Source organism: Acipenser ruthenus, chromosome 3, assembly GCF_902713425.1.
Source record: "Acipenser ruthenus chromosome 3, fAciRut3.2 maternal haplotype, whole genome shotgun sequence".
Classification (NCBI taxonomy): Eukaryota; Metazoa; Chordata; class Actinopteri; order Acipenseriformes; family Acipenseridae; genus Acipenser; species Acipenser ruthenus.
The window spans coordinates 60,614,376-60,626,574 of record NC_081191.1 but is presented as its reverse complement, the minus strand read 5'-3'; the positions used below and the strand labels follow the sequence as shown (position 1 = coordinate 60,626,574).

Here is a 12,199-nt window from a genome sequence, read left to right as displayed (position 1 = left end):
GTACCCACACACCAGCACAGTCAGGCTTCTACCCTCTTCAGCAGCCGCCCAGAGCAGACTGACTGCTCTCTTTTTAAACCCTGCACCTGGCTCCAATTTTCAATAGTAGCCAGGTGCAGGTAATGATTAATAAAACAGTTAACAAAAACAATTAAACAATTAAACAAAACAATTAACAAACCAAAAGTGTGCCTTCCGCACATGTTTTTTCAGCAGAGAGGTTTTAACCCCCTCCCTGCCATCTCACAATATATAAATTACAGATGCTATATCATGTGTTAGAAAGGTTTAGAACTGTAAACTGTAATAAGTTGCCGCCTTTCTGGTAATGTTGGAATTTGTTTAGCAAAAGTAACAACAATAACCAACAACAGCAGAAGCTAATCTTAAAATATAAACCCACTTTGAGGCTACAGATTACATGGAAATGGGTGTCAGAGATACAAATAAAGAGTAAACAAACCGTTGCATGCCGCAGCCCCCTATTGAAAGACATAGAGAAGCTGAACATGAAAACCACAAAGACGCTAAAGCATGTGGTTAAACTCACAGAATGAGACTGAAAGAGCTACAGCCTACAAAGACAGGTGTCACAAAACCAAAACTGCAAATGTCAAGAGATACCATACATGTTTTCTAGCTTTTTCAACACATTAGACCTGTATGCAGATCTGGCAAAGACAACTCCACTGAAAATAGTGTTTATATACAGTACATGCCCCTTTTATTCACTGGAAAGTTATTTAGTAATCTATTCTTCCTTTAAAGTTTATTTGTGTTTTAAAGGCTGGTTCATACTTCAATCGTGCAACCATCACGTAGGGCAATATGTAGTCTGTCTACTGGTAAGACTGTCTGCCAATCCAGGGAGACTAGTCATATGACCGTCGTATGACCGTCTTGCTGTATGAGCCAGGTTTAACAGAGTCAAACATAATGAATGAAATGAGGCATAGTACTCTGGGCCAGTTTAATCAAACTTACTTGAAGTGAGGCTCATCTGACAACCTAAATCAGTCAATATTACACTAATAACTCACTAACTGTGTAATGTCTTTCTTGTTCCAACTATTAAAAATGGAATAAAGCAAATATATAATTTTCTTTCATCCATTAAAATGGATATGCTGCAAGATTACACTCAAGAACATCTTGCCGTGTTGGTCAAGTTATGTTTCATCATTCTAAGCCTATATTATAATTGTTTGCAATTCTTGTAAAATATACACAGTTTAAAAAATGTACTACTGCCTATTGTTAAAGTGAAATAAGTGGGACCAGTTTTGAAATTACTTTAAACTGACAATCCTGTTAGCCCTGCGTAGGCCCCTCATCTCAACCACAAAAGCTCATCCACGAAATTCATACTTCTATAGATAACAATACATACATTGGGGTATACTTTAATTATCTAAACATCAACATTCAGTACTTAGTTTGTTGCAGACTTCTTGCCACTCTATTTATTGTCTTTAGTGATGTAAGCAATGAAGAAAACATCAGTAGGATATATACCTATGTTTGAGTTTAAGATTATTTATTTTATTATTTAGTCAACGCTTTACAGAGACTTGGGGGTGAACTATGCATCACAACTGCTACTGCAGAGTCACTTACAATAGGACCTCAGTTTTAGTCTCATCTGTAGGACGGAGCACAAAGAGGTTAAATGACTTCCTCAGGGTCACACACAGTGAGTCAGTGGCTGAGCTGGGATTGAACCTGGAACCTCGTTGTAACAAGCCCCAAACCACTGGACCACCCAGATGTATTAAGATTAACTGCTTATTAAAAGGTGCCTGACCTGGTGGACCATATCTATTTGGAAAGGCAATAGTGGAAGTGAGGGTGCTAACAAATATTTTAGACATATATATATATATATATATATATATATATATATATATATATATATATATATACAGCCAGTTGTAAATTAGGTGTTTTGTCTGTACCATAGGCAGACCCTGCCGCAGGGCCTATACAAACACGCAGCCAGTGTACCCTAAATATTTGTTCATATGTATCATATGAAGTGAAAAACTGAATCTAGAAGTTTTGTGTTGAGTCTGTCACGTCTGTTAGTTACTGTGTGTGTAGACCTAATTTAAATGTGAGCTGTATTTACAGATACAAATGTAACTAATAATGCGAATCTTAAAAAGCCAAATGCAAATGTATCAAAAGAAAGTAAAACATTAGTTGAGGACCCAAACAAAAGTGAAACTGAGATAAGCAGTGAACCGGGTGAAACTGCAAAACAAGCGAAAGAGATGCAACAGACATGGTCACCCTCATCCAGAACTTCTAAAAATATAAACACTGGATTAGTTCAATCACTAAGGAGTACAGCTGTACCCTTTTTTTAAAAAAAAAATAAGCACTTGGTTAAAACAGGTAAACATGGTCATGATATGTGAAATTGTAATATTCCTTTGTGAATCCAAATGAACTGCTATTCAGGGTTAATGTCTATTCCAGACAACACTCTGGGCACATAAATAGGAAGCTGCTTCTGTTTGGGGAAATTGGGTAATCTGTTTTGATGATGGACTTGGCAAGCAGTTTTCAATAAACTCAGTATGCCCTACTTTTGTGTTTGTTGTTCATACTCATAGACACAGTGACATACAAATACTAACCTTGGTTCTGTTACTTCCCTTTTGATAGGGCTGTAAAAGTGTCAGAGCCTTCATGGGGAACTCCACAAGCTGGCTAGTGATGCCTCAAATCTTATTTACTTATCTCGGTTTCTATCGCTTCTGGGATGTGCCTGTGATTGTATTGTACCTATGTTTGTATTTTAATTTGTTGTTCCCTTCTGGATTATTATTTTTGTTTGTTTTTTTATGCCACTGGGAAAAATGTTGGTTGTAAAGATTTTTTAATATTTTGAAAAGAAAAATGTACATGGTCAGAAAAAATGAACACTCACCAGATATATGGAAGTAGTGTTCTACAATCTGTTGTGCCGTCAATGTAAAATTGTAGTGTGCTACACCACACTACAGCTGAATGACAAACTATCTTGGATTCTTGGGTTTTTGAATGACATCAAAGGAAAGATACCATCCAGTCCTGGTAATTCCACCATATCCACAAACCACATACATATTCATAGATTTGCTCTGAAAACCTTTGCAACAAAATGGAATTGACTTTTAAGTAAGCTGAGTTAATTGAAAGTGAAATGGAATTGGTTACAAATTACAACATGATGTGTGTGAGTAACATAGTGTACATGGCTGGTCCAATTGACACTTTTATTGTCAAACTACAACCTGTTTTTTTAAAAAGCAATTGGATTTGAGAATACAGTGTACTACACACTGGATGCTACTAACAGTTCATTGTGTTTTCAGAACTGCTCCGGACATGAAAAATGTTTTTGGGCAGTACTGAAAAAAATAAGGGGGGGGGGGGGGGCTGCTTTATACCTGTATAAAAGGTATTAACACACCCCTTTCACTAATATTAATTTTTCTACCAGTTGAAACATTCAAATTGCTCTGGCCACATTTGCTAAGTAACACAACATATAGTGCAGTTAACATTTTTTTGGACAGTGTTTTTGACTTACACATTTCAAAATGATTCCCTGCAGGGTAGTGTTGTGAAAGTTAACAGTAGCCTAAAACACTACCATAGTAAGGTACTTTTAAAACAAGTGGCAGGGTTGGAAAGGGTAGTGTTTGAAATGTCCTATTCCGGTGAGATAGAAAAGAGCATAAAGTACAATAAACACCGTAAAACTGAAATTAAATACAACTGCTAAAGACCCAGAACCATTCAGAATGATTGCAAACACCATAGAATTGTAAAAAAGCTACTTACTCTTTAATAAGCAATACAATTGCTTCCTGTAACAAGGCTTAGTGGTAGTTAAGGGGGGGGGGGGGGGGGGCTTATTCATTTGTATTGGCATAATCTTACAGGTAAACCAATGACTATGACTTCCTATGTGAAAGGAAACAGACTTCGCTACAAACCTTATGGAAAGAGCATTGGTTGTTCAGAAACCAAAAAGTGAGCATTAGGAAACAGTCCAGTTGTAGGCGATTGTCTACATCCAGTAGCTCAAGAGCAGATGTTGTTGCTACCAGTCCTGCAGGGTACTGTTCTTAATCTTTTTTGGGGGTTTTTAATAAACATACTGCCATAGTGTTTTGCAAGGAGTTCATCTGGTCAGCGGATTGACCCCCCCACCCCCCCCCCCCCCCCAAAAAACAAAAAACAAAAAAAATAACACACAACAGGGCTGCTGTAGCACAACCTAAAGAAAACCTTTTGAAAATAAATACATCAGCAGGAAAATTGGAATCGGTCCAAAACTATATTTTTCAACAAAACATATTCTAACATTATTTTAAGATAACTGTGAACAAGACACTAATCAATCAAGTAACAGTATATCCAACATTTTAATAAATCAATTATGTAACAAGATTAATCAATTTGATTAATAACTCAATTTATTTAATATTGAAACATATTAATAGCTTCATATTAGTCACAAAATGTATTAATCATAGGCATCAATTGAATTTTTAAATTAATGTTATCAAGTACAAAAGTTAGTATGTTTCTATAAAGAAAACACCTGTGCATGTCAAAGCCTAGCCCACAGTAGAAATGCATTCGTTACAACTCATAAGCGAAAACATAATTCTATGAACACACTTAACAAAGTAATACCCCAAAAGCATGTATTTTATTTTAAATACTGAATTTTTACCACCTGTTAGTTAAGAAATAATAATAATAATAATAATAATAATAATAATAATAATAATAATAATAATAATAATAATAAGGATATTTTAGTTAGATCTGCTGCTGTTTAGATCAGCTGAATAAGCAAATGTGCCTTTGCTAATAGGGCCTGTTAGTTTGGTCTCTATATTTTTTGCTTCACAGATTTAGTATGCCATTTAAATCTGACAAATTGACATTTCACAAGATATCCATATAAAATATTATCATTGAAAATTCCATGTACAGTATTTTGTAACATACTATTCTGAATGAAGCTGGTTTGTAGGGAAAGTATATGTCCAAGGAGCTGAATCTGTTTTTGGTGTGCCACATTATGTGCTTCTGCTATATTTGCATATATTGCCTTGTAGTCTGCCTACTGATCTAAGATTGTACCTATATAAAGGAAAAGATAAAAATACTAAAGCAGTGTAAAAACATTATGAAGAAACTGTTTAATAAAGAAAAAAAAGCTCAGAGCTTGATAATTCCCCAATTTCATCTGGGAAAGTTTTATTAACTGATAAACAAAACTTTGAAAATACCCTTTTTTTACCACAAATGGACACAATATGAAAACAATGCTATACTGGCAGTACAGCATTGTGACAAAATATTTTTTTCTTGTTAAAAATTGACTCAGTCCTATTTCAAAAGAAAAGGGCATTGCATTGTACTTATCTCTGTCTTCTGGTTGTCTTTAATGCTAAAAGGAGAGAGACTGGGGATCTTACATGGAATGTTTCTCCTGTGAGTTAGGGAGGCAAGTTGCTGATCGTTGTATTCGTGCTCCAGCTGTGTTATAAGAACATAAGAAAGGTTACAAACGAGAGGAGGCCTTCAGCATCAACAACATTACTGGGAGTTGGTTCCATACCCTCACAATTCTCTGTACAAAAAAGTGCCTCCTATTTTCTGTTCTGAATGCCCCTTTATCTAATCTCCATTTGTGACCCCTGGTCCTTGTTTCTTTTTTCAGGTCAAACAAGTCCCCTGGGTCGACATTGTCTATACCTTTTAGGATTTTGAACGCTTGAATCAGATCACCGCGTAGTCTTCTTTGTTCAAGACTGAATAGATTCAATTATTTTAGCCTGTCTGCATACGACATGCCTTTTAAACCCGGGATAATTCTGGTCGCTCTTCTTTGCACTCTTTCTAGAGCAGCAATATCCTTTTTGTAGCGGGGTGACCAGAACTGAACACAATATTCTAGATGAGGTCTTACTAATGCATTGTAAAGTTTTAACATTACTTCCCTTGATTTAAATTCAATATTTTTCACTATATATCAGAACATTTTGTTGGCCTTTTTTTTTAGAACTTCCCCACATTGTCTAGATGAAGACATTTATGAGTCAACATATACGCCTAGATCTTTTTAATAGATTTCTTCTTCAATTTCAGTATCTCCCATATGGTATTTATAATGGAGCTATTTATTGCCTGCGTGCAGAACCTTACACTTTTCTCTATTAAATGTCATTTGCCATGTGTCTGCCCAGTTCTGAATGCTGTCTAGATCATTTTGAATGACCTTTGCTGCTGCAACAGTGTTTGCCACTACTGTTTTTGTGTTGTCTGCAAATTTAACAAGTTTGCTTACTATACCAGAATCTAAGTCATTAGATTAGGAAGAGCGGAGGAGCTAATACTGATCCCTGTGGTACTCCACTGGTTACCTTGCTCCATTTTGAGGTTTCCCCTCTAATCAGTACTTTCTGTTTCTTACATGTTAACCACTCACTAATCTAGGTGACTGGTGATTGGCTTTACAGTGGGAATGGTCTTTAGTCCGCCTGATTGGTAAGCTTAAAAATACTATGCACTACATATAGTCCAGCTCAATATACAGGGCTAGAATACAATTGCTTGGGGTATATCTAGATATGGTTTGGTTATCTACATGACACAGAGTGCTGAATTGACATAGATTACACAGAACATACAGTACCATGGAGAAAATGTAAGAAATATATGCCCATAAACACTGTATATATACACATCATTTTACACTCAATAAAGGGAGTGAGTCTGCAAAGCAGAGGCATTTCATTTATATATTTTGTTATAGTTAGGGACAACAACTATCAGTGTGTATAAAACAATGTATGGAAAACAAAATCGCTGATAGTTTTATTTCCCTTTGAAAGCGAGAAATTATTCAGCATTGGGGTACCCTGATAAAGTAAGCAACCAAAAGGAATGTCTTTAGATTGCACATCTTTTTTTTAAAGAACAAAAATACCAGAGTATTAATACAGTAGTGAATTGTACATCGTATTGCTATACTATCACCACTGCACTATATTTTTTTATAACGTAAAGGTACGTCACATCTGCAGTCAGACTTAAAAAAAAAAAAAAAAAAAAAAGTACCTCTTGTGTAGTTTATCCATCACAAGACCACGGCGGGACCTAATTTGCGTATATTGTACATATAGTACTTGTGGCTCAACTGTACTTCTGATCGTGGCACGTCATGTGGTTAACCCTAAGCACATATATAAGGCGGGTTACACGAGACAAGCGAGGACATTTGAATTGCCTACTACTATAAGCTCACTTCAGCTTTCATACTCTGCACTGAGGAGACCTAAACGTGCATTTACCATTTCAAAGTTCTGAACGCTGTAAGTATTAACTTTTACAAGTTCGTTTAGATATTTATAAATATGTTTTTACCAGCTCATATTAAAAAAAAAAAAAAAAAAAGTTTATTGTGGCATTCTCTTTTTAAAAGAGTCTTGCATTGCCCCCTTTGGGAATTATTATTGTGATCTTTTTTTTTTTTATTCAATAGTTTGTTTTTTTAATTTGTTTTTTTAAAATAAGATTTAGCCTGGTGCAATAATAATAATAAAAAAAACATTTAGAAAAAAATACACGTACAGTATGCTGTTACCTGTGCACCTGTCATGACTGAACACTTTATGCTGTGCTGTGGTATTTGAATACAAGTTTGTTATAATATAACAAAAAAGTCTAATAATCCAGTTTGTTTGGGAAGATGCAATACTGTAAGGTGCAGTGATGTAGACGCGATATTATAGGTAAAAGAATAAACGCTCAATAAAAGAATTAGGAATGACCAAGCATCCAAAAAGCACCTAACTCTCCAGTTTTTGTTACGTGACAAAGAATGGGACAAGAGCCCACGTAGTCATTTAGATAATTTACCACAGTTAGATCTCATCGCATAAACTTCTCCTTGTGGTTTAACGGTTCTTTATAGCAGCCTGCCGTCTATATATATATATATATATATATATATATATATATATATATATATATATATATATATATATATATAAAACAATACACGAAATACAAACTTAGTTTCGTCACTGTGAGTTTTCTGTTTTACGCAAAGTAAGTCTACCATAAGTCTACACATCATTTAATTCTGCAATGTCCCACAATCGCGATACAGACATATAATTACTTGGTGTTTCTTTATTACCACTACTTTCTTTCATAGGCTTCTGTGTATTATCAGACATATACCTTTTTGACCAAACACCAGGTTACAAGGTTGTTTTGGCTGTAGGTAAAGAGGTTGCAAAAGCTTACCACAAATTAACTCTGCAAATAGGTCGTGATTATTTCTATGCGTTTAGAAAGTAAAACATAAATAAAGGGGTCACCTATTTTCCCAAATAATGTTTTTTGTTATAAAGGTACTAACTAAGATTCACAGATACTTCTTAAAAGGTATATGACCCTGATATTTTCCAAGGTGGGCAAACAAGATAAATGTCAGATACCAATGTCTAAATTGTGCAGGTGCCACCAGGAACCTGCTAGCTCTCTCTACCATTGCCAGTATTAAAGAACAATACTTTCTGTCGTTGCAGCTATGAAGTGGATGTAAAATACTTCCAAGTGCACTAAGGTGTTGTGGAACTAGTTTATATTCTGGTTGACTGAATGCCTTGCAGTTCCTTTTTGCCAGTGCTGCATAGATCAGAAATCTAGAGTGGTAACCTGGTATGAGGACTGTTTTAAAAGGAGAGTACAGATCCAGTTTCTAGGTTTATAACTGCCTCAAAAAAAGGTCTGTAAAACATGATTTAAAAAACTCTTTTAGGAAAAACTAGTAAGAAACAAATTCTGCATTGTAGGATCCTTAACTCTAGTTAAGCCCAATAAGGACTAAAAAAAGGCAGTTACTCAATTGTCTTAATCTTTGTGAAAGAATTTGTTTTATGAACACAATTAGACTACTTTAGTTTCTCTGTGAATTAGTGTCGTTTCTAAAATGTGTTTTTTTTTTTTTTTTTTGTTTTTTTTAGGATTGGTTGTATTTATCTTGACAAGAAGAGATACGTTTGGACTTAAGTGGGGGGAAAAAAGAACTTCCTCATGGAAACCACGGTAAGCGGGCATAAATTATTTTGTCTTTTGTAGGAGTCCTATGCTAGTAAGGTCTTTAACAGGTCATTGCCATTCCTGATTTAATGAATTATGGCAGTAACAATCACTGCCAAAATAGTTTATAAGGGCACATGTTTTCAAAGTATAGGATTATGACTTGATATAGTTGTCAAAATTCGTGAGTGACCTTGGCTCAAGATTAACATATCTGCATGCAAAAAACATCTCTTCGTTCTGGTATGCAACATCATCAGTAAACATCAAATATGTAAAAAAAAGAAATGCTAAAAAAAACACCAAGGCAGTCAATATAACATATTGTAGGTTTCTTATTTACTACCAACGTTCAGTGGTTGTCATGCTCTTTAGTGATGAGAAAACACTGTCTCAAAAAACATGAAAAAGCAGGATTTGGTTAACAGGTTGGTTTTCTTTCTCAAGCACTGCACCTGAGTGAGGAACAACCTGCACGTGCATGATGTTACATGTTAGGCATATTGCAGTTCACTATAGGAGGCCAGAACCACTTAGATGTGGGTGTATTGCATATGTGAAAAATTCCATTACCAAATAGATTAAATTCATATCTAGTACAGACTTTGCTTTTCAGTTTTATTTCTTCGTAACATTAAACAAGTTTACTCCAACAATTTTTAGTTTTTCATTCTCGGATACAAGAATAAATTTAGCCATTTTGGCTTTTACCTTGCAGTCGTCTGCTGTAGCCTCCACAGTTGCTGTAGTAGGCTAGTTCCATTTCATAAACATCATCCATAACTATAAAACACTTAATGGTGGTATATTTAGTAATACGAAAATAAACTTGTAAAATTCAGTGATAAGCATTTTATAAACTACTGTAATCAGAAACTGCAGTTTATAGTGACATGATCTACTGCAAAGGAGCAATGTTTTGATGGTGTTGAATTCACAATAATCATTGTACTGTATATTAAAAGACTTTTTGCTACTAATCATATGCATTAGATTAATGAGATAAATCGGGTCCCATTTAGGATTAACTGGATAATTTTGTTCCCTGCTACTGTCTGATAAATGCAATGCTGTTTTTTGTGTTACAGAGATTTGACTCCGTCACTGAGGATTATGATTATAGTACTGGTATAGATTCTGACATTGGCAACACTGGTTTTTGTGACAAGACAACCGTCAGAACGTTCCGCCAGTACTATGTCCCAGTCTTGTACTGGGTTGTCTGTATTCTTGGGGCGTTGGGAAACCTGTTGGTGGTGGGAATTTACGCCCCCTTCAGAAACAGGTTGAAGACTATGACAGACGTGTATCTTTTGAACCTGACCATTGCAGATCTGCTTTTCCTTTTCACTTTGCCTTTCTGGGCAGTCAGTGCATCCGAAGGTTGGATTTTTGGGTTGATCATGTGCAAACTAGTAACTTCAATATACAAGATCAATTTCTTTAGCTGCATGCTGTTGCTCACTTGCATCAGTGTTGATAGATACATTGCCATTGTCCAAGCAACAAAGGCCCAGAAGTTTAAAGTCAAACGACTTCTATACAGCAAGTTGGTTTGTGTCTGTGTTTGGATGCTTGCAATACTTTTGTCTTTGCCAGAGCTGATTTATGCTGATTTAAAAACAGATGATAATGAAGATATTACATGTGATATGAGCTATCCAACAGATAGTAAAACCTTAAAGATTTTTGTTTCTGCCATTCAAGTTAGTGTAGGCTTTTGCCTTCCTTTAGCTGTAATGCTATTCTGTTACTCAGTGATAGTCAAAACCCTGCTGCAGGCTCAAAATTTTGAAAAACACAAGGCACTGAAGGTTATAATTGCAGTAGTAACTGTTTTTGTCTTAACCCAATTGCCATACAATGGCTTTTTAATAGTAAGGACCATAGATGCAGCCAATGCTACCATTACTAACTGTGAAGTTGCTAAGAAGGTAGACATTGCAACTCAAGTAATGCAGAGCTTAGCCTACATGCACTGCTGCCTCAATCCATTCCTATATGCTTTTATTGGGGTGCGCTTCAGAAAAGATCTCATCAGAATTTGGAGGTCATTAGGCTGTGTTAATTTGAAAAAGGTAAACAAATTCCAATCTGGCGCCAGTAGGTCATCTGCAGCGTCTGAAACCGAACTTTCTGGGGCACTGTGATTATAAACCAGTATTTGGTCAAAATATGTTGCTGTATGAGGAATACAGTTCACATTACTAGGCTACTGTGATTTTACTGACTACGTGGGGCGAAGGATAAGCTGTAGTGATTTAATGACATAACCGGCTAAAAAAAGGTTACCTGATGTCTGCATACATAGACAATGGCAATAGTATTAATGATGATTCCCAGCTTAACTGGTCTGGAATTGTGGGAGTAGTCATATGTAAACATTTATGATCTTAGCTGTCAATGTTAAAACTGGGTACAAACCTCTTAGCCCGTCATTGAAAGTAATCTTAGAAAATGCAAAAGATGCAAAAGTCTGTGTGGAGGCAATCATTTCTACTACAGCACATTTGTCATTAACATAGTTATTAATTGATATTGTATATACATATTATATTAACAATATATTTAGACATGCATTGAGGAAATAATATCACAATGACTGTTTGCTGTCTATCTTAGTGCTGTGTTATCTGATATAACTTTCTTCAGTATTTTGCCAATGTATATTATCCTTGTAAAGTTGTATTGTACAGTTTATTAACCCTTCAATATAATTAATTCTGTTACCTGTTTATTTCTCTGTGTTGTGTAAGTGCCATGTCCTGGAACCTATGTCATTGCTGTTTAGCTTTCAGATGCATATCAATGAACTTCCCAGTGCAAATGCGTGTAAATACCATACCAATAAAGATGCATATAACTTTGTAAATCTGTAGTCTTGTTTGGATCAAGTACCTTTGAGCTTCGAGAAAAAGCATTACAGCATTATAAATGCTATCCATTTCTCATGTTCCACCTTATTGCTTTTTATATTAGTTAATATATTAATACCAGTATACTATATATAGCTGAACCTGTAATATATGACATAAGAGTTTCAACATTCTACACTGTTCCACAGTGTAATACA

General features: G+C 35.3%; 1 protein-coding gene across 1 annotated transcript; it reads left to right on the top strand.

Annotated features, from left to right (window-relative positions):
* Positions 1-7,292: 7,292 nt before the first annotated feature.
* Positions 7,293-11,998, top strand: LOC117435747 (C-C chemokine receptor type 9-like). Its single transcript, XM_034059159.3, has 3 exons — positions 7,293-7,388; positions 9,051-9,132; positions 10,215-11,998. Exons 2-3 carry the CDS (start codon positions 9,121-9,123, stop codon positions 11,274-11,276), a joined length of 1,074 nt encoding a protein of 357 aa, XP_033915050.1. The 5' UTR covers positions 7,293-7,388; positions 9,051-9,120; the 3' UTR covers positions 11,277-11,998.
* The last annotated feature ends 201 nt before the right edge of the window (positions 11,999-12,199 follow it).